Raw genomic sequence first — 27,934 nt, 5'->3', positions numbered from 1 at the left:
TCATCTGGAGCTCCTTTTCTTTATGTTTGATTAAAAATTAACTGAACTGTATTTCTTAAATTGTATCAGTTGCCATCTAAGCTGATAGCAAAGGAGAGGACATTTTTCCTACTAAATGTAGAGTTTATTTTTTCTTTTCTCTGCTGAAAAGAAATACACAGTAGCAGCTGAGAGGAAATTGGAACTCTCATCTGGTTGCCATGGCAATTTAGAGCAGATGAGACTTGTAGTTTCCTGGGTTGTTGAGTTTTTCCTCCCTTTTCTGACAGAGCAAGTGTACATGCAGAATATAGTATGAAGTACATAGCATGATGATAATTTTAGTATTATAGTATGATATTGAAAGAAAAATATTTTTAAGTTTCTTTAGACCACATTTTAAATTTAGAGTAATGATTAGAATTTTTTTTGTAGGTTAAAAATAAATATAGTTCTTTGTGAAAAATATAAGTAGCTGGTGGAATTTTGCTTTCTAAATTAATTTCATTCCCATCACTGAAGTGCTGTATTTTTCTTTTTTCTCTCCTCCCCTCTTTTTCTCTTTTGCTTTGCTTTGCTTTACTCTTTTGTTTTCCTTTCTCTTTTCTTTTTCTTTTTTCTTTCTCCTTTCCTTTCCTTTTTCTTTGCTTTCCCCTTTCTCCTTTGTCCTTTCCTCTTCCCCTTTTCTTTCCCCTTTCCTTTTTCCTTTCCCCTTCCCTTCCCTTTTTCCTTTTCTATTTTCTTGTTTCTTTTTTTCCTGAGACAGGGTCTCACTCTGTCATGCAGGCTGGAGTGCAGTGCTATGATCTCAGCTCATTGCAGACTCCCATGCTCAAGCAGTCCTCTCACATCAGCCTCCTTAGTAGCTGGGACTGTAGATGTGTGCCACCGCGCCCAGCTAATTTTTGTAGTTTTTGTGGAGACAAGATATTGCCAGGTTGCCCAGGCTGGTCTCAGACTCCTGGGCTCAACTGATATACCCACTGTGGCCTCCCCAAAGTGCTGGGATCACCCGTGGGGGCCACTGCACCCGGCCTGAAGTGGTATATTTCTTTATATTTCTTATAGTACGCGAAAACATGTTCTTAAATTAGCTCCTTGTTTAAACTTTGGACTTTCAGATAAAATTTCAGTCTCCTTTTTAAAGAATTACAGATTAATTTTCACTCTGAATGTAGCTGAGCTTATTGTAAAAGAGACTATGCATATTGATTGCTTAAATCTCCACATAGGTATTTCTTTCTTGAAGTCATACATTTTATAACGGTATAGTGTTGGATATTTAAAATATCTATAGCTGTATTGGGGTTTTCTTTTATTTTTTAAAAAATTTATTGTTATTTTTGTAGAGATGAGGTCTTGCTGTGTTGCCCAGGCTGGCCTCAAACTCCTGGTCTCAAGCGATCCTCCTGCCTCAGTGTCCCAACTGGCTGGGACTACAGGTGTGCACCACCACACCTGGCTTCTTTTATTTTTTAACAATAGCTTTTTGAAGTATAATTCACATAGCATACAGTTTGCTCATGTAACATATATATTTTAGTGTTTTTTATTATGTTTACAAAATTGTACAACCATCACCACATTAGGACATTTTCATCCCTCCTAACGGATATCCCATATCTACTAGCAGTCAGTCCCCATTTTCCTCCTATTTTCTCTATTTCCCCTAACCCCCGATATGAGCATCCACGGATTTACCCTATCTCTATAAATTTATCTATTCTAGACATTTGATGGAAAATGGAAGATCATACAACCTGCGGTCTTTTCTGACTGGCATCTGTCACTCAGCATAAGGTTTTGGAGGATCCATCCATGTTGTAGCATGTATCAGTACTTCATTTCTCTTTGTTACTGAATAACATTCCCTTGCAATGATATACCCCATTTTATTTATCAGTTGGGGGACGTTTGGGTTGTTTCTGCTTTTTGTTAAAAATAGTAATACTTCTCTGAACACTGTGGATGAGATTTTGCTGGATATATGCTTTCATTTCTCTTGGGTATATACTTGGGAGTGGAATTGTTGGGTTATTTGGTAATTTTATATTTAAACTTTTGAGGAACTGCCAGACTGTTTTCCAAGATGGCTATGCCATATTACCCTACCCACCAACAATGTTTGAAGATCCCTGCTTCTTCATCCTTCCTTACACTTATTATCTGACTTTTTAAATAGCCATTCTAGTGGGTATGAAGTGGTATCAGACTGTAGTTTTGATTTCTGTTTCTCTGATTACTAATGATGTTGAGCATCTTTTCATGTATTTATTGGTCATGTGTATATCCTCTTTGGAGAAATGTCTTTCCAATCCTTTTTATCCATTGTTAAATTGGTGTGTCTTTTTATTGTTGAGTTGGAAGAGTTCTTTATATATTCTAGGTACAAGTCACTTATCACTTACAATTTACAAGTACTTCCCCCCATTCTGTGGCCTTTAAATTTTCTTGATGGTGCCCTTTGAAGTACAAAAGTTATAAATTTTGAAGTCCAATTTAGTTTTTCTTGTATTGCTTATGCTTTTAGTGTCGTATTTAAGAAGCATTGCCTAACCTAAGGTCGTGAAGATTTACTCCTATGTTTTTTCCTGAGAGTTTTATAGTTTTAGCTCTTTCATATAAAGCCTGTGTGTGAGAGAGAGGTCCAACTTTATTTATTTTGCATATGAGTATGTATTTGTTGTAGTACCACTGTTGAAAAGACTATTCTTTTACCATTTAATTATTTTGGTATTCTTGTTGAAAATATTTATGGGTCGTTTCCGCTGCCATTGCTGCTTATATACTTCTGATAATTTTTATATGAAATAGCTTCCTTATGACTTTCATTAGGATTGATGAAAGTTGTTTTTTTTAATCTGTTGATAGACTTAATGAGTATGTATTTGGTGAGATAACCTGTCATGTCTTGGTCTTCTACAGTGTTGCAATTTAACCAGGCTTTGCGGTACTCTAGAAGCCATCAGAAACCACTTTAAAGAAGCCAGCCTTGGCCAGGCCCAGTGGCACACACCTGTAGTCCTAGCTACCCACCAGGCTGAGGCAGGAGGATTGTTTGAACCCAGGAGTTCAAGACTGCAGTGAGCTGTGAATGCACCACTGCACTCCACCCTGGGCAACAGAGCGAGACCCTGTCTCAAAATGAAAATAAAAGAATCCAGCCCTAAGACAGTATGGCTTGGCTTTCTCTTCTCTATTTCTGCCCTAGGAGAAATTTACCTGGATTTTCCTATGTGGTAGACAGTAACAAGGATGGTGGGATGAAAAAGAATTGGCGGTTACATTGAACTGAGACTTTCTATGATGAACTGAGTGATTTGAGAATTGGTGATAATTAGTATGGAGTAGGTCATTAGAAGTCCTAGGAAAGATAATCATCACTTATGGCCAGGAATCTCTCAATGTGAGGCTGAAATGCCCCTCAGTACAGGTTGGATCTGAAAGGTCCAGAGTTCTACCATCCACTAGAAATACTCATGTATAAAACATTTTAATATTTAGCAAGTAGAAAATTATTAATAAAATATTTTTACTTTTTTGGGTACTGAGTCTTGGCAATCTAATATGTATTTTATACTTCTAGCACATCTCAGTTTGAACTAGCTACTTCATATGCCCAATAACCCCATGTGGCTGATGGCTACTATATTGGGCAGCACAGTTCTAGATGTTTTGATATGACAGCCAGTTGAACTATTAATCAGCATTACTAAACCTCATCTATACTTTGGGGTATCCTGACTTACCACTTTTCATTTGGTAGAGCTGGCTTTTGAGAAGCTTTCTGTCTGCCTGTTCAGTGTGGCCCTCACTGGAGGAGTGAGAAGTGCCTACACACTTAGACTGCAGGGTCTGAGAATTTTGAGGGTCAGCCATGTGGGCAGCTCAGCAGGTAGGTAAAGAATGAGTGAGAGAGACATTATAATGAAGGTGCGGGAACCTCTCAAGTGAGAGAAAATGATCGTGAAAATTAAAATCTCTTCTCCATACTGCAGTCTACTCCATTGAGGTAAAGCCATATATAGAAAATGCTACTAGTGCACTGATTCTCAATGGGCATGACTCCTCTCCTCCCCCATCACACACACATTTGTCAGTGTCTACACGCATTTTTGACGGCCACAGCTGGGTGGTGGGGTGGTGGGGTGGGGGTGGGGGGCTGTGTGCTGCTGACATATAGTGGCTGGAGGCCAGTGATGGTGAAAAGCATCCCACAGTGCACACGACAGCCCCACAGCAATGAATTATCCAGTCCAAGAATCCATTGTGCCAAGCACAGTAGTGTGCACTGGCAGCACAAGAGCCATCATTTCTTGTCTTTTCTTCAAGTAGTTTCTACAGCAAACTCAATGTGTGTGTGTGTGTATGTGTGTGTGTGTGTGTGTTTGTTTTCAGAGAATGTACTCATTTTTCATATAAAGTTTCTGAGTTAGGAAGAAACAGCTAGCTTTCAAAGTATTTCTGATTGAGGAAATGTGTCAGACAAATTCGTTCTGCCCACACCCGTGAAGAGTGGGTTGTGCTTCTTTTGGACGTCATCTCAAACCTTTTCCTCCCGCTGGGGAAGTGGCAAACTACTGAAGTTCCTTGCCTGCCTCTCCTCCTTCAGAACTCTCTTTTGCCTGGGACCATTCCACTTTCAGTAAGGGCACATATGTTAAAAAGAAACGAGCATTTACATGGCTTCTAGAAAGATTCTTGTACTTCTGTAAGGCCTGTTGGAGGTTTTGAATGTATTCTGGAAGTGGGGTGTGTGTGTGTGTGTGTGTGTGTGTGTGTGTGTGTGTGTGTGAGAGAGAGAGAGAGAGAGAGAGAGAGAGAATGAATATTATTCTCCTTCAGGACTCTATGAAGAGAATGGTTAACTCGGAGTGTTATCATCACTACAATCCTGATGTCTGTTACCCAGGGAGCTGTAACTGTTGAGTCTTCATAAATTCCAGAAAGCAGCAATCAATACATTTTCAGCTTATAAATATTCTTTAGTTGTCCTGCTAAAGATATTCATACCTTTGATTATTCACCTTTAAGTTGACCTATTGTGTGTGATCGCCACCCCTTCCTCATGATGTCAGGTGTTTCTGCTGCCATCGATTCCTACTCCTTCCTTCAGTTGTGGCCATGTGGGTTTTTTTGTTGGCAAGCCACATGCCTTAGTGGTGGTGTTGGAGGCTCTCAGATTGGGCAAGGATTTAGAGGCCCAGTTTAGAAGAGGCAGTGGTTGAGGCAGCTCCTTTGGCCTGTCTCTTAGTGGCAGCTAGAGATGAGCTTGCATTGTTATGACCCTGACCTTCTCAAGATTCCAGGGCTGAAGAGTGAGCTTTGACTGTATGCCGTAGGCTGTGCTACAGTGAGGAGAGAAAGGATCCAGAATCGGCCTTCCACTGGGTAGAGAGCAACAGTGTTCCAAAAGGAAATCTAGCAATAACACCAAGATTCCACCTGTTCTCAACAACTAGGGCTTAGGTCTTTGAACTCTCCATTGACAACGGCTATACCCTTAAAATAGGGCGCATGCTGGGTGACAGCAGGTGCGTGGTTTGAGGAACTGGTGCTGAAGAATTTTGCTTGACTAGAACCAGACCACAATATGTTTGTCAAGCTGTTCTTCTAGATGCAGCAGGCCTGAGGGCTGCAGTGGCAGAAATGCCCCAAGGAATGGCACTCACATGTCGGGCAACCGACCCTCGGAGCAACCTTTCCACAGCAGCCGTCATCTTCAGTGCACGCATTCAGTGGTAGTTTTATTAGTGGGATAGCTTAAGGGAGAGATGTGCTTCTGGCATCCAGATTGAGACTGTAGAGTCCTATTTCCCTGCATTGGGGCATGGTTAGAAATAGTAAGTGAATCCCATTATGAACCATTCTCCTCATAGAGCCCTGAAAGGGAATAATCTCAATAAATTAAACACACACACACACACCGCTTCCAGAATACATTCAAAACTTCTAACAGGCCTTATAGAAGTACAAGAATCTTTCTGTCAATCTTGTATATTTTAGCTGCAGTGTATATTAATCGGCTTTTATGAGTAATTGAAACCTAACCTCATTGCCACCTATTTCTATGGGAAAAGAATTCTCATTTTCAAATAACAGGAAATAAGTGCTTTCAAAAGTTGAGTGCTGCTTGCGCCTGTCTTTTTATAATCGTTGTGATGTTTTTTAACCAATAAGGCTATATACCATGGAATACGCTTTCATTTCACTTAAATTTCCCAAGATTGGTAGGACTTGAGTGGAGCACTGAAATTTCCTAACATTGGTAGTTCTTGAAGCTCTAAGTGAAAAGATACCTACAGAAAAAAATTCCTTACCTAATAAGGGCAGATTTTTTTTTTTTGGCCTAACCTATATGTTGAAACACTACTTGAATTCAACTAAAATGGGTGAAGTGACATTAAATGACATTTCTTCTTAGTATGTGACAAGTTTTATTTTTTCCCCCATATTAAGAAATGCTCAAATGCATCTATAATGCAAGATGTACTTAAGTAAATAGCAATTTTCTCTCTGCTCTTTCAGGCCGGAGCCTCAACAGAAAGCTCCTTTAGTTCCTCCTCCTCCACCGCCACCACCACCACCGCCACCTTTGCCAGACCCCACACCCCCGGAGCCAGAGGAGGAGATCCTAGGATCAGATGATGAGGAGCAAGAGGACCCCGCGGACTACTGCAAAGGTGATGTGCTGAGCATGGTGGTGTGGGGCTTGCCTTCCCCATTGGGCTGTGTAGTAATTTGCTGGGGGAATGGACAAGGGGAGGAGGTAGTGATGCAAATTGGTTGGTCTTCATTAAATTAGCCTCCTTGTGTCATTATCATTTTAAATTCTTAGGTCATTATATAGAGACTGATATCAGAAAATATTAAGTGATATGAGAGAGAATTGTAAGAGAAAATACATATATTTGTACATACATATTCTAGGTACTTTCAGAAGGACTTAAATCTGTTAGAATTAAAGGTAGTATACAGCAGGACAGTTAGAGGACATAATAAACCATTTAAAAGGAGCACTGGGCCAGTGCGGTGGCTCAAGCCTGTAATCCCAGCACTTTGGGAGGTCGAGGCGGGCAGATCGCTTGAGTTCAGGAGTTCAAGACCAGCCTGGGCAATGTGGTGAGACACTGTCTCTACAAAAAGTGCAAAAAATTAGCTGGGCATGGTGGTAAGTGCCTGTAGTCCCAGGTACTTGGGAGGCTAAGGTGGGAGGAACACTTGAGCCCAGGAGGCAGAGGTTTCAGTGAGCTGAGATCGTGCTACTGCAGTCCAGCCTGGGCAGCAGAACCAGATCCTGCCTCAAAAAAATAAAGTACAACAAAAAAATTAAAATAATAAAAGAACATAGAGAGGAGAAAGTGTACCAGGCTCCTGAGGGGAGCTAATTATAACTCTTGTGCACTGTATTTGACTTTGTTTTCTGACTGCTAAGGCTAAAAGAAAACCATTCCTTTCTCTGTGTAACATTGAATTACATAGCGTTTATTGTCTGTGGGAAGCAAGCATGCACATTTGTTTACAGAGAAAGATTCTTTCCTGGCATTGTACTTAACGAAAAAGACATTCTGTGGGGTTCTGCCATTGTGTGACATAGTGGGTTATATTTTCAGCTGTGATTTCACGGAAGACACAGAAACTATTCAAGTGGAGTGTTCTTGTACTGATGCTTTTTAAAGACCAAGAGTTAAACTCCTAAAGGGCAAGCATGTTGTGTGATGAATATTAAGAACAACATGATCTAGACACCATGCTTTGTGTGGACCCAACTCTGAGAATCTAGGAGAAAGAGAAATGACTATTTATTCAGCTGCTTCTTTGTCACTTAACTTACTGATTTGGACTTAATTTTCTGGAATTTGGAGCTCCTGAGCCAAAGTTGGTGAGATGAATTTATTTGCTACAGATTTTAAAAACTGTAAATCAGATTCTATATAGCGTTAGAATAAATGGCAGAAAATGTAGACGTGTTCAGAACATAAAGCATTAATGAATTTTGGGTTCCATATATCTTAATAATTCATCATTTATCTAGTAGATATGTCATTTGTGTGTTGGTTCAGGAACAGTGTACATTTAATTACCTGCTAAGAGGAAGAGAAAGTTACTGTACTACAAAAGTGTAGGAACTAATCTACTCTAACCTCTTTCTTTCATAGGTGCACGTACTTCTACATAGAATCAGCGTGTTCCTTAGAAAAGAGTGTGGATCTTACTTAGCATTTGTCTGAACAGTGGTTACGACCCCAAAGATCTATGCAGTCTAGTAAAAGAAAAGATAGAGCCAGTTTGAAAGGTGACAAGAAGGTGTTTTCCATCCTCCCTCTTACTCTGCATTTCTTATACTGTCTTCAGTTTTGCTGCTGAGGCCCGGCATTAGGTTCATCTGTAGGTGCCATTCTTTTTTCTTTTCTTGTTTTTTCTTTTTCTGAGACAGTCTTGTTGTGTTGCCCAGGCTGGAGTGCAATGGCGTGATCACAGCTCACTGCAGCCTCAACCTCCTGGGCCTGAGCAATCCTCCCATCTCAGCCTCCTGAGTCCTGGGCTTGAGCAGTCCTCCCACCTCAGCCTCCTGAGCAGTTGGAACTGCAGGCATGTGTCACCATCCCTGATTAATGAAAAGTGGTTTTTTGTTTTTTTTTTTTCTGGTAGCGACAGGGTCTGGCTAGAACCATTCTTTAGGAGCTATTTCCTTTAGCAAATAGGTTCTACCAAGCAGGAATGAAAACTGTCTCATTCATCTGGATCTTAAGTATGTGGATCAGGAGATGTAACCAATACTCTCATCCCCTTACTATCTCTGGGAACCAGCACAGTGGACATCCAAACCCCAAATATAGGGCTAAGAATAAAGTATTCCACAGCCAGGGCTGATTCTAGGTAACATTCACTGAACTCTAAACTTCAAAGAGTATTAAAGTCAGCATCAGTAAGGTCATTAGAGATAGTAAGGTTCTCTCCTTATACCCATGCCAGCCCCCCCGAATTTGGTAAGTAACTTGTACCTTTAGTTAGCATTACATGTGACAGATGCCCTACTTTGAATTTTGTGGTATATTCCACAACAGTTGGTATAAGATTACTGACATACACATATTCAGGAAGTCCAAAGAATTGATTTGGAATGTCTGGAATAGGACCTGTGGCCTTCTCATTTTTTGTTCTCGGATAAAGAGATAAATCCCCTCACCCTCTGCCAGGACTAGTTGAGCTAAAATTACTGATATGGTGTTTTATCATCCCTGAATACTTTAGTACATTTTACCTACAATCAAGTCCATTCTCCTATATATCAAAATACAACCATCAAGATCAGGAATTTAACACTGACACTTCACTATTATTCAGACCTCGGGCTTATCAGGTACTGCCAGTTGCCCAGTGTTGTCCATTATATGTAATGAATCTGTGGCAGAATCGCATATTTTGTTTTCTTGTTTCTGTAATTTCTTTTAATTTGGAACAGTTCTCAGTGTTTTCCTGGCTTTCATGTCCTTGACATTTTTGAAGATTGTAGACTGGTTATTTTATATAATGTTTCTCAATTTGGGATGCCACAGTAGTGATGTTGTCTTTTTGCATTAAATCCTTTCAGATGGTACACAGGTTTGATTTATTCCAGTGGAGTTGATGCCTTCACTTGATCAAGCTTGTGTCTGCCAGATATCCCTGGCAGCTATTCTTTTCCCCTAGTAATAAGTATTTTGTTGAGAGTTACTTGAGACTACATATATAACCCATTCAAATATTTATCCCTACCCCCGCCCCCACCCCGGGCTGAGTTTCTGTCTCAGATGGACTGATAAATTCATGGATCTCTGTTTTATTCAGTGGGTTATGATCACTTACTCTCCTTATATGTTTTGATACTTAGATTATTCCAAATTTGGTTCTTAGGAGCCCCTTCAGATTGGTTCTGTGTCCTTTTGAAATGCCTCAATCGTTCTTTGATTGTTTATTTTTTTGTTTTGTTTTGAGATAGAGTCTCGCTCTGTCACCCAGGCTGTAGTGCAGTGGTGCCGATCTCTGTTTCACTGCAACTTCCACCTCCTGGGTTCAGGCAATTCTCTTGCCAGCCTCCTGAGTAGCTGAGACTACAGGCTCATGCCACCATGCCTGGTTAACCTTTGTATTTTTAGTAGAGATGGGGTTTCACCATGTTGGCAAGGCTGGTCTTGAACTCCTGACCTCAAGTAATTCTCCTGCCTCAGCCTCCCAAAGTATTGGGATTACCGGTGTGAACCACCGTGCCCGGTCCTTTGATCATTTCTTTACCTTCAAGTACAGTAGGATATGCCAGGTTCATCTTGTGTTTTTCCTATCCCAGCCCTGGAGTCTACTCTTTCCACAGAGAATCCTGCTTTTTTTTTTTTTTTTTAAATTAAACAATATTATTTAGAAAGCTAGACCTGGGCATTAGGTGTGCTTATTACTTTTGGCTTGTCACTTTCAGATCTCAGTACAGAACTAGGAGCACACACATATGCACCTGCTTCCTTTATGTTTATATTTATTTATATATTTACATATGTTTTGAAATCCATGAGTTTATTAATCTGATACCTCTAATACCAGAAGATTCAGCCCAGTGTTCTCCCTTTCCATCTTTGTGGTTTCTTTCTCTGATAGTAAGAGTCTGGGCTCTTCCCATCCTCATTGCGTTGACTTAGTTGATTGATTTCCCTGTATGGTATGAATCACCAGTCACCATCACTATGTCTCTCCCTTCCCTTCTCACCTAACTCATGCTCTGACATCCTTTGTTGATTGACCCTGCCTCATGGCTTGGGATTTAATGGTCCAGGATGGGAAGGGGAGAGAGAGCTTTCCCAGGCTGGTAGTGTGTGTTATGTAATCCGAGGTATCATTTGTCTTCTGATACTTCACCTCTTTCTGTTGCTTTCATCGACTTCATTCTTGGAGAGTCTCTGCCCTCAATTACTTCTCAGTTTCCTCAAAATACAATAAAAAAAAAAAATTAACAACAAAAGACATCATATGTATTTCTTCTTAAAAACAAAATTTGTTCATCACAGGAAATGTGGACACTTGGGTTGGAGGGCAGAAGTCACCTGTGATCCCACTACTCAGCAAGAGCTGCAGCAAGCCTTCATCATTTATGATCAGCTAGATTACATCTTAACTTTTTACCTCATCTTTACAAGTTTCCCTTATTTAAAATGTATGAACCCTCAGCTGTTTTAATAAAAGGGTCCATATTTAAAGTTCTGATATTGCAAAAGCATTGTTCATTGCTCTTGTGTACTTATTTGCCTTGGTATTCTCTCTGGAGTAGGACTTTTCATTTCCTCAGAGCCATATTCCTACTTGCGTTATCTTAGATCTCCAAGAGGATTACGGCATTATTGACTGATTCCTGAACCTTGGTTCAAAACCTGGCTGTGTTGCTTTGTAGCTCCGTCTTCTTGGACAAATTCCTTTCTCTTTAGGCTTTGGTTTTTCATCTATGATATAATAATTTAAATTATATTAATGTTAATACCTAAGATTTTTATGAGGATTTAAGTGAAATATATGAAGTTCATGACACAATATCTGATACGAGGCTCTTAAGAAATATGAGTTTCACTCTTCTTCTGTCTGTTCTATCGTTCTTCTTTCAGTGTGTTCTCATCTGTACTTCATGCTATCTATACCCATCAGTGCTGGCTCCCTTAACTCCCTGACCGTGTCTCATGTTGGGTGTGTTTCCTTAACCTCTGGAGAGAGAGCTGTCAGCACTGCCTGTCTTTTTTACATATCACCTCTGGTCTGTTGTCTGGGCACAAGCTGTAGCAGCAGGCTGTGCAGTTTATTCAGATTCTGCTTCCGAGCCCTGGGGATTACCAGGATCAGGGGCAGGGTCAGCCTGTAAACAAACACTGTCAGGAGGCCTTGTGTAATACATGCTTGTTTCATGAGTTTGAGCAAAAAAACCTGTGTCACAGCCAAACCTCCTCTTGTACGAAGATTTGTGTTTCATGTGGGGTTTTCAGAGGCATTAGGGGGTGCCTGGTAAAACATTCCTAGGCTGCACTGTAAACCCCTGAATTGGAATCCTTGGGAGTGGGACTTAGGAATCCACATATTTAACAAATTCATCAGGTGATTTTTCTGCACATTGAACACTAAAATCTGCTCCATTCTAAGGTCTGCATGTATCATCCTTCTAAAAATCCAAGGATACAGCCACATGAAGGCACCCTTCATACTATACGTGCAATGTAAGCAGAATCATTGCTTTGAACTACCTTATGTTCCTAACTTTTTCCAGAACCCTCGGCATATACCTGCTACAAGGACATACTAAATGGTAACTGTAGGAACATTGCCTTGCAGTATCAGGCTGCCTGTACTCGCTGTCCTCAGACATGAGTTTTGTTGCTCTCTTAAATCATTCTTAGATAAGTTGGCACCTTTGTACAGTTTTCATCTCTTGGATTGTTTCTGGAGACATCAACAGCTGTGGTCTGACTTGGTATGAAAACATGTCATTTCCTTAGAAATGCGTTTATTCAACCTCTAATCAGACTCTTTCCTTTATTATCCACAGTATTGTCCCCCCCATCCCCAACTTATCATGGTGTGGAATTCTACATTTATTTCTGTGTTCGTGTATTTCCCCCTCTCTAGTCTGAAAGGTTCCCTTTGGTCAAGGCCCTGTAGTTTGTTAACTCCACTGCATTTGAACCATCCATAGTGCAGTACATATTGTTTGTTTGGATAAAGGCATTTTCTCTAGTGTTGGGTTGCAAGTACGGGATAGGCAGAGTGCTGATGTTCAGGTGGATCTGGGAAGGCATGTCGGCATGAGCAGGCTGGCATGCTGACTGGCAGATCAGAATATAGGGCCTTTGTTTCTGCCTCACGTTTTCTTAAAATCATCCACAGTGCTCCAGAATACTTAACCTGTCACACACATTTGAGTGACATATATTTCATACCTGTAAAAACTTAGGGACATTATTTTCTTCAAAATAGAGCATAAAATATTATAAGTATACACACTAGAAGCATGTCAGATGAGTTTCTTCCTATACACAAATTGCCTTTACCCATGTGTGTCTATTTTCCATCTGTGAAAACGGTAGACTGGTTGAATTTTAATAACTCACAAAATTTACTGTTGGTGGCTATTCGCTGTCATTGGCATCCCTCCTCCCTTTCTCCTGCCCCCCAACCCTCTGAGTCTGTGACTTTGATTTTTTTTTTTATGAGATGGAGTTTCAGTCTTGTCACCCAGGCTGGAGTGCAATGCTGCAATCTCCACTCACTGCAACCTCTACCTCCTGGGTACAAACAATTCTCCTGCCTCAGCCTCCCGAGTAGCTTGGATTACAGGCATGCACCGTCATGCCCAACTGATTTTTGTATTTTTAGTAGAGATGAGGTTTCACCATGTTGGCCATGCTGGTCTTGAACTCCTGACCTCAGGTGATCTGCCTGTCTCAGCCTCCCAAAATGCAGGGATTACAGGTGTGAGCCACTGTGCCCAATCTGTTTTGCTTTTTAAGGGAAAAAAAGCAAAGAACCTTAAGCTGCTTTAGAATTGATATTTGTACAGTAAAAAGAATAACAAACAAAAGAAATATTTGTACAGCCAAGTAATGTTGGCTGTGTTACATCAGAGGTTCTTCACTGGGTGCGGTTTTGACCCCTGGGAGTCCATTTTTGAATGTTTGGAGACATTTGGTTGTAACTGGGGCTGCTACTGGCATCTATTGGGCAGAGTCAGGGATGCTGCTAAACATTCCACAATGCACAGGACAGTTACCCATAACAAAAATTATTCAGCTCCTAATGTCAGCAGTGCTCAGATGGAAAATCTCTGCCCTAGAAATGCCTGTTTTTGTCTATTAAAATGGTGTTGTGTGGCTGAAGTATTTTATAGACGTGTGGTCTTTACTTTCTGTTCCTTTTGATAGAAAGATAACCTTTCTTTATTCACAGTTCTTTTACTTAAAATAATTAATGCTGCACAGATACTTAATTCACTCTGCTTTTCATTTATTAGTTGGCTTAATTTGGCTTAATTCAAACCTTAAAAAGAAACCCTCCCTATCTATGTGAACAAAGCAGTAGATGCTCTTGAACCTATTACATAAGGCCTCATTACATTTCTTTTATGGAGACCAAGGAGATTCTGACTCCTGATCTGTTGGTGCTTTAAATTGACAAGGATATTTATGATACAAGCTTTAAATAGCATGACAGGTGAATTCATGGTTTATTCATTGAGGCTTGATGATGTGCAAAACGTTGTACTTTACTACAGGGCACATAGAGGTAAATGAGAAACAGCCCTACTTTCTAGATTATGGCCTCGTAGACTTTGCCACTAGAATATCAGCTACTTAAGGGCAGAGCCTTGACCTGTCTAGCTTCCCTAGCACCCCAGTAGAACAATCTGTGGCCTGCTGAATAGTGACTGAATGAATAGACTGCTCAAATATCTTTTTTTCATCTTTCTAAGTGTGGTTCATTAATAATAAGTGAGAAAAGGGAAGATATGTGAGGGCTAAAAGGAAGAATGTTATATTTGAATAGAGGACTCAGAAAAGATGTTATGAAAAACTGAAAGGGACTTTGTCAGTAAAGAATATTTGGATGATGTTGAGAGTATGAGGCACTTCTCAGACTAAATCCTGGAGGCAGAGCAAGGTGTAAGAAGCCCTAACTGCTTGTGTTTAACTAACAAATGAGGAAACTAAAAATTGATGGTAGAAGATTAGGTTTAAAAGCGGTTCGGGAGCATCATGTAGAGGATAGAGATGAGTGTGAGGAATTTGTAGTGAAGTAACTTTAAAGCATCACTTCAAAATATTACCAAAAATCCCCACAGAAACCAAAAGAAAGCAGAGTAGAAACAGAATCCTGGTGTTACGATCTCTCCTCTTTTTACGAAACATATTTAGCAGGCCGGGCACGGTGGCCCACGCCTGTAATCCCAGCACTTTGGGAGGCTGAGGCGGGCGGATCACGAGGTCAAGAGATTGAGGCCATCCTGGCCAACATATCGAAGCCCTGTCTCTACTAAAGATACAAAAAATTAGCCGGGCATGGTGGCACGTGCCTGTAGTCCCAGCTCCTCGGGAGGTGGAGGCAGGAGAATCACTTCAACATGGGAGGCGGAGGTTGCAGTGAGCTGAGATTGCGCCACTGCACTCCAGCCTGGGTGATAGAGCGAGACTCCGTCTCAAAAAAAATAAAAACAAAAAAAAAAATATATTTAGCAAAAGAGCAGTGCCAAAATGTCAGCAGTATGGGGTAGGCCTGAGGTGTTTTTTTGAAATATACTTTTATCTAGTTGCTGCAGCACCATTTATTGAGAAGACTTGTTCCACCACCTATTCAGTTGCTTGCCTTTGTCCATCAGTAGACAGAATGTATGGGGACTTGTTTGTGGACTCCATCTGCTCCATCCCTCTGTTGGTCAATGCTTGCTCTAAAGGTCTGGTTACTATAGCTTTGTATAGCATGCCTTGAGTGGATAATGTCAGTCCTCCAGCTTTGTGCTTCTCTTCCAGGATTGTTTTGACCTGTCTAGATCCTTTGCATTTATGTATAAATTCAGAGTCAGCTTATACATATAAATTTTAGATATGCCTTAATAATATTGAATCTTCCAATCCATTAACATGGTATTGTTTCAATTTATTTAGGTCTTTATTGTTCTCAGAAATGTTTTGTAGTTTTTGGTGTGGTTTTGATGGGTTATAGAAGTGTAACTGATTCTTATGCACCGACCACGTGGCCTGTAACTATGCTGTTTGCTTATTTATTAGTGTTTGTGCATGTGTAAATTTCTCTGGGTTTTCTCTACACACAATCATTTCATAATTTCAGGGCAAATGGAGGGTTTTCTTCTTCCTTTTGATTCTTTATAAATTATTATTCTTTTTTGCCTCATTCTTTTATGCATGAGGTTGAATAGAAGTGGTAAGAATAGACACCCCTTGTCTTGTTTCTAATCTTACAGTGAATGTGTAGTTTTTTTTAGATACCTTTATCAGGTTGAGATGGATCATATATTTAAATATAAAGTTAAAACTGTAAAGTTTCTAGCAAAACGTAAGAGAATATCTTCACAACCTTGGAAGTAGGGAAGGATTTATTAGAGAGCATATAAGAAACATTAACTATAAAATAAAAAATTAATTAGACTTAATCAAAATTAAAAACTGTTCCTGATTAAAAGACATTTTTAAAAATGAAAATACCAGCTTCAGACTGGGAGAAGCCCTTTGCAATACATTTACCTGACAAAGAATGTGACTGGGAGGGAACTTCAAGAGTGAGGTTTTGGAAAAATGTTCTGTATATTGATTAGAGTATATATATTTGTCAAAAAGAAGGGAATCGTACACATAAAACCTTTGACTTTCATTGCATGTAAATATAATCTGAATTTTAAAAAACATTGAGAGTAGCTAGTTACATCTGGATTGTAGGGTTTTGATTTTTGTCTTCTTTACCTCTTTGTATTGGTTTTCTTTGTTTTCTGCATTGAGCATATATTTCTTTGTAAATATAGAAGAATATGTGCTTTTACTGTGGAAAGAAATCATAGACAACACAAACAAATGGAAACACATCCCATGCTCACAGGTGGGTAGAATCAATATTGTAAAAATGACCATACTGCCGAAAGCAGTCTACAAATTCAATGCAATTCCCATTAAAGTACTACCATCATTCTTCACAGAACTAGAAAAAACAATCCTAAAATTCATATGGAACCGAAAAAGAGTCTGCATAGTCAAAGCAAGACTAAGCAAAAAAGAGAAAATCTGAAGGCATCACATTACCTGATTTCAAACTATACTATAAGAGTATGGTCACCAAAACAGCATGGTACTGGTGTAAAAATAGGCACATAGACCAGTGGAACAGAATAGAGAACTGAGAAATAAACCCAAATACTTACAGCCAACTGATCTTTGACAAAGCAAACAAAAAAGGGAAAAGACACCCTATTCAACAAATGGTGCTGGGATAACTGGCAAGCCACCTGTAAGAGAATGAAACTGGATCCTTGTTTCATACCTTAAACAAAAATCAACTCATGATGGATCAAGGACTTAAATCGAAGACCTGAAACTATAAACATTATTAGAAGGTAACATCGGAAAAATCCTTCTAGACATTGGCTTAGGCAAGGATTTCATGATCAAGAACCTAAACACAAATGTGATAAAAACAAAGTTAAATACCTGGGACTTAATTAAACTAAAGAGCTTTTACACAGCAAAAGGAAGAGTCAGCAGAGTAAACAGACAACCGAAAGCATAGGAGAAAATCTTCACAATCTATACATCTGACAAAGGACTAATATCCAGAAACTACAATAAACTCAAATTAGCAAGGAAAAAAAAAATCCCATGAAAAAGTGGGCTAAGGGCATGAATAGACAGTTCTCCAAAGAAGATATACAGATGGCCAATAGACTATGAAAAAATGCTCAGCATCACTAATGATCAGGGAAATGCAAATCAAAATCACAGTGTGATACCAATACCACTTTACTCCTGCAAGAATGGCCATAATCAAAAAATCAAAAAATAATAGATGTTAGCATGGATGCAGTGAAAAGGGAACACTTCCACACTGCTGGTGGGAATGTACAGTAGTACAGCCACTATGGAAACCAGTGTGGAGATTCCGTAAAGAACTAAAAGTAGAACTGCCGTTGATCCAGCAGTCCCACTACTGAGTATCTACCTAGAGGAAAATAACTCGTTATACAAAAAAGATACTTGCTCATGCATGTTTATAGCAGCACAATTCACAATTGCAAAAATGTGGAACCAACCCAAATGTCCATCAATAAATGAGTAGATAAAGAAACTGTGGTGTGTATGGAATACTTCTGAACCATAAAAAGGAATGAATTTTGCAGCAACCTGGATAGGATTGGAGACTATTATTCTAATTGAAATAACTCAGGAACGGAAGACCAGACATCCTATGTTCTCTCACTCATAAGTGGGAGCTAAGCTATGAGGATGCAAAGGCATAAGAATGACACTGTAGACTTTGGGGACTCAGGGGGAAAGGGTAAGAAAGGGATGAGGGACAAAAGACTACAAACTGGGTTCAGTGTATACTCTTTGGGTGATGGGTGCACCAAAATCTCACAAATCACCACTAAAGAACTTACTCATGTAACCAAACACCACCTGTTCCCCCAAAACTTGTGGAAATTAAAAAAAAAAAAAAAAAAAAAAGGCAGAAGCAGAAGTGGAGCTTTTAAAAGGAATCAGTGGACCAGGCATGGTGGCTTACACCTGTAATCCTAGCACTCTGGGAGGCCAAGGCAGAAGGATCATTTGAGCTCAGGAGTTCAAGACAGCCTGGGCAACATATTAAGACTTCGTCTCTATTAAAAAAAAAAAAGCTTTTTTTTTTTTTTTTACAAAAGGATAAAAAGAACCAGTGTAGGGTTTAAAGAGGGAAGTGCTATATTTAAGGAAGCTTAATTTGAAATCTTAGATGATTGACATTAAAGAGAGAGAAGATACAAGGAGAAGACAAAAGCAAACAATGTCATGGAGGTACTGTCTTTATTATTCAACAATCTGTTGAGTATGGAGGGCAGTGACCAAAAAACCACACACACTTCTAAGTCCTGGAATAATCAGAATAGTACCTTCTGGGCATCATTTATTTTAGTGTACTCTGAATTATGAAACTGCTTTTCTTCCCCTTCCCCGTAGAGATAGAGTCGCTCATTCTATTGCGTAGGCTGGAAGGCAGTGAGTGGTGTGATCACAGCTCACTACCACTTCAACCTCCCAGGCTCAAGCTATCCTCCTGAGTAGCTGGGACTACAGGTCTGCATCACCATGCCTGGCTGATGTTTAAATTTTTTTGTAGAGACAGGATCTTGCTATGTTACCCGGGCTGTTCTTGAACTCCTGAGCTCAAGGAATCCTCCTGTTTCTGCCTCCCAAAGTGCTAGGATCGTGGGTATGAGTCACCATGCCTGGCAGATTTTAAAAATGTTGGTAGAGACGGGGTCTCCCTATGTGTCCTAGGGTGGTTGTCATTTCTTTTTTGCATTGGATATGGTTTGGCTATGAAAAAGCTCTGAGCCAAATGTGCAGCCCACCTCTAACAAGTGAACAGTAATTTATAGCATGCATTCTGTATCCTAACTTCACTGTAGCATTATTCTGTTTTACTTTTTCTGGGCTATTTTTTCTGTGCCCCAATTTCTTTCTAATTTTGTATCTTATATTGTGGTTTTATAAGCTGCCTCAATTCCTTATAGAAAAAAATAGTGTAACATATATTAAAACATCACATCATACCCCATACATACAATTACGGCTTACTAATTAAAAATAGCTTTTTAAACAAGGTAAAATAATGTTGGCACTATTAGTAGAAACAGTGAAGTCACAGTTGGTTTGGGGAAGATGTTGATGAGTTTGACTGTTGATGGAAATATCAAGAAGGTGGTTAGAAATATGAATCGGAGAACCAGAAGTATCAGCAAGCAGGTGGTTTAGTAAAGAATTTAACCTTGCTTGAAGAGAGATCTAGCCTTTGTCCTTGGAGCCTTCCAAGGGCATAGAGATCTGGGTGTCTTGGGCCACACCTGATTTTCTAACAGTGTGGCACATTATTGAACCTGAGGATGGTCTTTGGGACCCCCAAACTCTGTGGTTCATGTCAGAAGGGAAGGCAGTTGGTGGACTGTTCCCAAACCTTACACAAATATTATAGATTTGATGGTAAAACAGATCATATAATGGTTGGTAAGTGGTTTAAAAAAACAAACAAAAAAAAGGATGCAGAGAGGCTGTTCAATGACAAGCCTTTGAGAAATTTAATGGAATGCAAGAGGAAAAGGAACACGTACAAGAAACAGACATAGCAGTCAGGGAGGTAGGAGAGCAACCAAGATGTGTGTTCATTTTGACCTGGAGTGGACTGAGATGGCAGCCGTGGTGTTATTCTGAATGACACGTTCCTGAACACATTCAGTTGTGTAACCCAAAGTTTATATTGTTTGAATATAGATGGGCGGTCATACTTGCAGTCATTCCAGATGTCAGTGGCTCTTGTCCTCTCTTGTCAGCCCCTGCATAATCTGCCCTTTTGGATCTGGAAGTCACCAGAGGGGGCGCAGGATCTGGACCGGAGTCCCCATGTCTGATCTGTTGTGATCCTCCTTCCTGCTCCTGGCCTGCTCCTGCTGATGCTGCCATTACCCACTAAGAGAATGCTGTGGCGTTCTGCCACAAGGCTGTCCCCACTGTACTCAGTGCCAGAGCACAGTTATGTGGCATGGGAGTGGTGAGAGACCAGTTCAAATGCCTGCAACAGCCCCGTGCCATCATGCCACAGCGTGCCCACCACCCCTATAGCCAGTGGCCTCACCCACTGGTCCCTGGAGTCCAGTTTAATTTTTTAAAAATTTGTAAAAAGAGTTATAAAAGAACTTTTAGTCAAAAAGACCAAAGCTCATGCCATCATCACACTCCTCAGATTCTTCTTTGTTTTTCCTTTTCTTTATCTTTTTCTTTTTAGAGACCGAGTCTGGCTCTGTCACCCAGTCACTGCAACCTCCGCCCCCCAGGTTCGAGTGATTCTCGTGCCTCAGCCTCCTGAGCAGCTGGGATTATAGGCATCCGCCAGCACACCCAGCTGATTTTTGTATTTTTAGTGGAGACTGTGCTTTGCTATTTTGGCCAGGCTGGTCTAGAACTCCTGGCTTCAAGTGATCTGCCCACCTCAGCCTGCCAAAGTGCTGGGATTACAGGTATGAGCCACTGCATCCGGCCGAGATTCTTTTTTCTTTGCTTACACTTTCTTCTCCTCAGCTGGAGCAGCTGCTCTGGACAGGGCAGGACCTACTGTTGATGGCAGCAGCAGCTGCTGGAGCAGGTCCACCAACCCCTACATTAGGATGAGTCTCTCGATGTCAACATAGGCCAGGGCCTTTGCCAACAAACCAGGCTGAAAAGGTTCAACATTTACACCACTTACTTTAATTAGGGCCTTGATTTATCCTCTGTGACGGTCACCTCATTCATAGTGAAGAATGAGGGTGGAGTAGATGCAGGCGAACTCGGGGGCTGTGATGCGGGCGAGTGCGGGGCTGGTGCTGCTGTTGGATGCAGTGCAAGTTGCTGGATGAAGTGAGGGCCTCTCCCTAGTGTGACCGTAGCTTTCCCAGAAGGACTCAGCCCCTTGGCAGCAGCTGAGGAAAGGGCTGGAGTCTGGGTTTAGAAAGTGTCGACAATTAACGTGGTGGCTTCTTAGCTCGTTCTCTGTCCCTTCCTCCCTCCACCCCCTTTAGGCTCACTGTAGCATAAGGGTTTTTTTCCTTTTATGCTCCCAGCTAAAAGCTGGAACACTCTTGCAAGTCGTTTTGTTAGTTGGGGCTATCCACCAATTCTCTTTAAGGGCCCAGGCATGTTTGATTCTTATTTGGGATCTATCTAAGGTAGTATTCTAAAAACATTTACAAACAGAACCTGTTATGAGTAATATATTTTCTCTTTTATTTCCCATTTGTTGCTAATTTAAAAATGGACTGTATTCTTAGAGTTCTTTATTCAGATTTCACTCCTTAGCATTGATGTTCTGGATTCAGTAGAATTGTTAAATTTTTTTCCTCTTTGTTTTGGATCCTGTTTTAACCTGGAATTGAAAAGAGTGAAATGAAGTAACGAAGTTCCAGATTTTGTTGGGGATTTTTTGTCTGGTTTATGTTGACTAGGAAGCAGTAATTGAAAACATGCTATTTTTTCCCTCATACATTTTAAAAAATTGAGATATAATTTGCAAACATAACATTCTCTGCTTTAAAGGGTACAATTGTGTGGTTTTCAGTATATTCACATAATTTTGCAACTCACCACTTTAAAATTCCAGAACATTTTCATCATTCTCCAAAAGAAATGACTGTCCATTAACTGCCAGTCCCTATTCTCCTCCCCACCACAACCCTTAGCAGTCACTAAACTACTTTTTGTCTCTATTCTGGACATTTCACATAAACAAACACAATACGTCACTTTTTGTGTTTGGCTTCTGTAACGTTTTAAAGATTCATTCTTGTTATACCATGTATTCATTCATTCATTTCATGATTAATATTTCATTTTCTGGGTGTATCACAGTAGTTCATATACATTTGGGTTGTTTTCACTTTTGGCTATTGTGAATATGCTGCTGTGAACATTTGTATATGAGTTAAAGTGTACATTTGTTTTCATTTCTTTGGTATGTATCTAGGAGTGGAAGTGCTGGGTCATATGGTAACCACTTGAGAAGCTGTCAGATTATTTCCCCAGATGGCTATGTCACTGTATATTCCCACCAGCAATCATATCTTGGTTATAATTTACTCAGCTTTGTCCCTTTTATGTTTATTTTTTCTTGTAACTTACTTGCTTCTGTAATTCTATTATAATGAATGAGTTTTACCTATTTTTTTTAAAACCTTTGATTGATCCTGTCAATGGCCTCTTCAGCTCTGCTTACTACACCATGCATATTCACCATGAGCCTTTAAACCTGAATGTCTGGTCAGACACCCACACCAAAATCCTTCCCTTGGACAGTAGTAATTTTGCCTGTGTTGGTAACACACTGAGATGGTGGTGGTCTTTCCAAGACTATATGGTCTGAGGTATAAAAAAAGAGTTTTCAAGACGGAAGGATTTAATAATAGCATTTAGTTTAAGCTAAATTTCAGTTTCACGAAGATAAAAAGCTGACAGGAACAGTGAACTACCTGTGGGAAATTCTCTAGAGACTCATATGTGGGGCCAGTGATGAGTCAGGCAGATGTCAAGGTGAGGATATATTAGCAAAGCATAGCAGATTATTTGGTGAAATTTAGCAATAAAATGATTATAGCTTCTAGGGAGTGGGGTCAGATTTGTGCACAAGAAAGCATTTATTTTAGTGTGACATATCTGAGCATATTTCTAGGCAGAAGAGATAAGGTTTGAGTAGAGTTGAAAGGCCAGCAACAAAGGAATTAAATGAGTGATTTTTGGAGCTAGTTGATTAGTCTTTTAAAGATTGGAGGCACATCTTACCTGCAGAACTGAGGAAGAGGTTTTGCATAGCTGTTGTGGTGAGCAGAATAAAGACCGTTGTGATTATTGTTGTATAATAAATTATCCCCAAACTTAGCCTTAAACCACTTTTTAATTTTGTTCATGATTTTATGTATCAAGAATTTAGAAAAGACAAAGCTGGGATGGCTTGCCCATTGCTTCACGGTATCTGGGGCCTCAACTGAGACATCTCAAGGGTTTGATGTGGCTTCATGGCTGGGGACTAGAATTAACTGAAAGCTTACATCTGGCCCCTGGGCTAGAAAGATAAACAACTAGGACAGCCTTATGGAGCACCTACCCGTGCCCTTTGCATATGGCTTGGCTTTCTCAGAGCATGGTGGCCTCAGAGCAGTCATACTTCCTACCTGGCAACTTAGAGTTCCCAAAGGTAACACACACCTTCCAGAGTGGAAGCTGTAGCTTGTTCCTTTTATGACCTAGCCTCAGAAGTCACACAGTCTCATCCACTACATTCTTTTTGGTTAGAAGCACATCAGATGCTCATTCAGATTCATGATTTAGAGTCCATTTCTTGATAGTAGAACATCAGAGTAGAAGGGATAGTAGAAGAGCAGGTAGTTGGGGAGATACTGTTTTGGCCTTTGTTGAAGAACACAGTCCGCAAGAAATCAATAAAGCAGCCATAGAGAATGAAATGATTTCCTTTGCAGCAACATGGATGAAGCTGGAGGCCATTATTTTAAGTGAAAAAACTTAGAAACTGAAAATCAGCTACTGCATGTTCTTTCTTATAAGTGGGAACTAAACAATAGGCACACATGGACTTAAAGATGGAAACAATAGACACTGAGGACTCCAAAAGGGGCGAAGTTGGGAGGGTGGTGTGGCTTGATAAATTACCTATTGGGTGTAATGGTTACTATTTGGTTGATGGGTATACCGGAAGCCCAAACCCCACCATTGTGTAATATATACACATAACAAACCTGCACATGTACTCCCTGAATCTAAAATAAAATATAAAAAGTAAAAACCCTATAAGCAAGGGCATTCTGCCTACTGTCAAATGATACAACATTCATAGAAATAGAGATCTGTGTAGTTTGAAAATACCTTATGTAAATCAAGATGAAACCTTTATTTTGCAGACATTAAACCTAAAGTTGACTGATAAAGACATATTCATCTCAGAGCCCGGAACATTCTAGGGGGAATAAAATCTATAAAAAGGTGCAGACTTCCAAATATAGGTAGTTATAGTTATGTAGGTACAGTAAACTAACCCCTTTTTTTAGGACATGTATTTATCTAATTCTCTTTTCGTCTGGCATGGGTTATAAGCCTTCTAAGCCTAGAGTCTACTAAGTATGTCTAAATTGCGATGTTGGGTGCCTAACAAAGGAGTATGTACAAGTTGGTGCATGAGTTAGACTTTTTGATGGTGATTAAACTGGAAAGCATGAATTATTCTTGGATTATAAAACTAGGTGGGGCTTTCGAATGAGGCTCAAAAATCAGTTTTGTTTTCCACATAGAGACCTTTTACTTACTCTTTTTGTAGTCAGTTTGTCTCTAAGACCTTTTTTCTCTTTCTAATTTTTTGGAGTAATTAAGAATTTCATTAGAGTAGTTTAGAATTTAGATTATTTACAGCGTATTATTATTATTTTTTTTTGACAAGAGAATGTAACATACACCTGGGAACATGTCTTCAGTTATATGAGTCAGACATGGATATGTGCTATAATATACCCTTGCACTCCATGAACAGCAGGAGCCTGAAATAGGTCCTAACGTTTGGAAGGAACTTAATTTTTTAGTTGTATTTTGAGGTTGGAATGTGGATAATTAGGGCTTTTAGTTTTAAACAGCCAGAGAGCTGTTTTCTGAGTTACTTTAATTGTTAAATTTTTTTAGTTACTAAGAATTTTTTCTTTTAGATATAAATCTTATTTCTTTTTCTTTTTTTTAATTTTTTCTTTTAAAAGAAATCTCATGTCTTAAGTGGATTCTGATTTCTGAATTCTACTTTCACTCAGCTAAGACTTTCTCATTCTAAGATCAGTTATGTTTCTTCAGTTCATAATTCAATATATTGTACATTTATTTATCCGAAACATAATTAAGAACCGAGAAATGAGCCCAAAGTTTTTGAATAGATACAAACAACGTCCAAGTTCATGTACTAAAGTTCGTGTACTCAAGCTCATGTTCTTTATTCTGGAGGAAAGCCCTTTTAATGATCTCATAGAATATCTACTCCTCCTTTGCCCATGAAACAAGGAGAAGATTAAGAACAAGAAGGAATTAGAAATAATATATAAAAACTATCATAAAGTCTCAATAAACATTGCAGCCTAGATAAAGTGGTAAAATTCTTAGATGGAAAGACCACATGACTTACTAGGGGAAAACCAGATTGTTATTAAGTATTTTTGCAGTAAAATGTTAGGCCAGAAGACACTAGAGAAGTACATTTAACATACTCAAGGAAAGAAAGTGTGAGTCAAATATTTTACATCCAGCCAAACTGACCTTCATTATACAAATCTCATACAAACTGTTATATACATTTAAGCACTGAGGGAATATTGTTCTTTTGAACACTGAAGTTAAAAGCTTCTAGCAACGTAAATCAAGGCAGAGGCCTGTATAGGCATACAGTCTGCTTTCATAAAAATACAAAGTATACCTGAATAATCAAATCTGTAGCATTCCTCTGGCACACTTAGCTTATAGAATACTATTAAGCATCTTAACTAGACCAGTTAAATGGACTTGAAAGATCATGTATTTGGTTTCCATAGAAATTTAAGGGTAAATTTTATAACAACATATGTTTTGAAACAATGGTTTGGATTATTCTGTCAAGATATCCTAAAGAGATAAATAGCTGTGTTTGGCATTATGTATGTAAGAAATAAAGGAAAAATATTAGTAATAGACGAGGTGTGGTGGCTCACTCCCGTAATCCCAGCACTTTGGGAGGCCAAGGTGGGCAGATCATTTGAGGTCAGGAGTTCGATACCAGCCTGACCAACATGGTAAAACCCCATCTGTACTAAAAATACGAAAAAAATCAGCCAGGTGTGGTGGCACATGCCTGTACTCCCAGCTACTCCGGAGGCTGAGGCAGGAGAATGGCTTGAACCTGGGAGGCGGAGGTTGCAGTGAGCTGGGATCATGCCACTACACTCCAGCCTGCACAACAGAGAGACTCCATCTCAAAAAAAAAAAAAAAAAAAAAAATGGTAATAGTGTACGTTAACTCTTTTTAGTTATGGAATCTGAGATTTACAGGGTATCAGTATACTTAAAATACATTCGGTGAAGTTGAACACTTAGTTGTATTTGTGTGTATGAGAAAAAAAAGCTTGTTACCCAAATTACAGAGTCAAGTAAATCTCTAGACATAGTCTCTTAAAAACAGCCACACAGGGCGTGGTGGCTCACACCTGTAACCCTAGCAGTTTGGGAGGCCAGGGTGGGCAGATCATTTGAGGTCAGGAATTGTAGACCAGCCTGACTAACATGGTGAAAACCCCGTCTCTACTAAAAATACAAAAAAATTTAGCCAGGTGTGGTGGCACATGCCTGTACTCCTAGCTACTCTGGAGGCTGAGGCAGGAGAATGGCTTGAATCTAGGAGGTGGAGATTGCAGTGATCTGGGATCATGCCACTGCACTCCAGCCTGGGCAACAGAGTGAGACCCTGTCTCAAAAAAACAAAAATAGACAAACAAAAAACCTGCTAGCCATTTTTGATCTGATGTTAACCATTGTGCGATTGTAGGATTCCTACTGATCCCCAAGTGCATTTAAAATTGTGTTCTAAAGTACTCTTGGTATTGAGACATGGTTCTGGAGTGTTCTGGACTAGAATGTAGGTTAGGATTTTAGTTATTGGCTTGTACAGTAATGTGACTTTCATTTCCATTGTGAGCTCTTATTCTTGAGGGTCTTTTCTGAAAAATCAGTATCAGTATATTGAAGAAAATTTTTTATGCAGCTACAAACTTATAGCACTAAAATGACAAAAAAGATGACCGTCATAAAAACAGAAGAGATCCTTATTTGTATTTATATAATTTTCTTTGTCTAGAATTTGATTCCAGCTTTGTAAATGTATGGGGCTGTTAGTGAACTTTAACTTCATAAATGTTTGTGGATCCTGTGATAGCTTGGCTCAGGATCTTATAAATATTATCACAGCTCAGTCTTTCTTACTAGTTTGCCTTGAGTACTACACATTTTAATTTTACATTGTAATAGAAATATGATTTTTTTTCCGCTATACAGTTCTCTTCGCAGTGTTTTATATGATACTACTTGGGATACATTTTTTAGATTAGTAGTTTACTTTCCCTCCTTCTGGTCATAAGAGATAAGGGGAAATCTTCTTAGTAAATACTTCGTTAATTTTTTCCTTACAAGTAACAAAGTCAAAACTTGCCAGGCATGGTGGCTCACGTCTGTAATCCTAGCACTTTGGGAGACCAAGGCAGATGGATTGCTTGAGGCTAGGAGTTTGAGACCAGCCTGGCCAACGTGCCCAAATCCCATCTCTACTTAAAAATAAATAAATAAAAAACACAAAAATTAGCCGGGCATGTTGGTGCACATCTGTAATTCCAGCTACTTGGGAGGCTGAGACACAAGAGTTGCTTGAACCCAGGAGGTGGAGGTTGCAGTGAGCTGAGATTGTGCCGCTGCACTCCAGCCTGGGCAGCAGGGCGAGAAAAAACAAAGTCACAAGTTTTGCACAAATCTCAAGGCTCAAGTCGGATTCAATGTACCATTCTTGTTTTCTTTCTCAGCCTCAAACATAATTAATTTATTTCACCTTAAACTGCTGTGCTTGTTATCATGCTATCCTTTTTTATGTTAAGGCTTTCCTCTTTTTTGCT

The 27,934-nt window shown here is 39.6% G+C and overlaps 1 protein-coding gene and 1 pseudogene across 17 annotated transcripts in view; one reads left to right on the top strand and one right to left on the bottom strand.

Moving 5' to 3' along the window:
• The window catches only part of LOC129040782 (large ribosomal subunit protein eL36-like), a 40,272-nt pseudogene extending 34,573 nt beyond the window's left edge, over positions 1–5,699 (bottom strand).
• Positions 1–27,934, top strand: part of SRPK2 (SRSF protein kinase 2) — a 292,635-nt gene that overhangs the window by 192,077 nt on the left and 72,624 nt on the right. For all 17 annotated transcript variants that reach the window (XR_008503675.2, XR_008503676.2, XR_008503674.1 and 14 more), the window contains one exon: positions 6,508–6,662. Coding sequence is in view for 14 of the 17 variants with exons in the window: in XM_054495302.1 (XP_054351277.1) it covers positions 6,508–6,662 (155 nt within the window). In the remaining 3 variants the exon portion in view is untranslated. The remainder of the gene's footprint in view (positions 1–6,507; positions 6,663–27,934) is intronic.

The sequence above is a fragment of the Pongo pygmaeus genome, chromosome 6, assembly GCF_028885625.2.
Source record: "Pongo pygmaeus isolate AG05252 chromosome 6, NHGRI_mPonPyg2-v2.0_pri, whole genome shotgun sequence".
Classification (NCBI taxonomy): domain Eukaryota; kingdom Metazoa; phylum Chordata; class Mammalia; order Primates; family Hominidae; genus Pongo; species Pongo pygmaeus.
The sequence above is the reverse complement of the archived record's forward strand: the minus strand, read 5'-3'. Positions and strand labels throughout refer to the sequence as shown.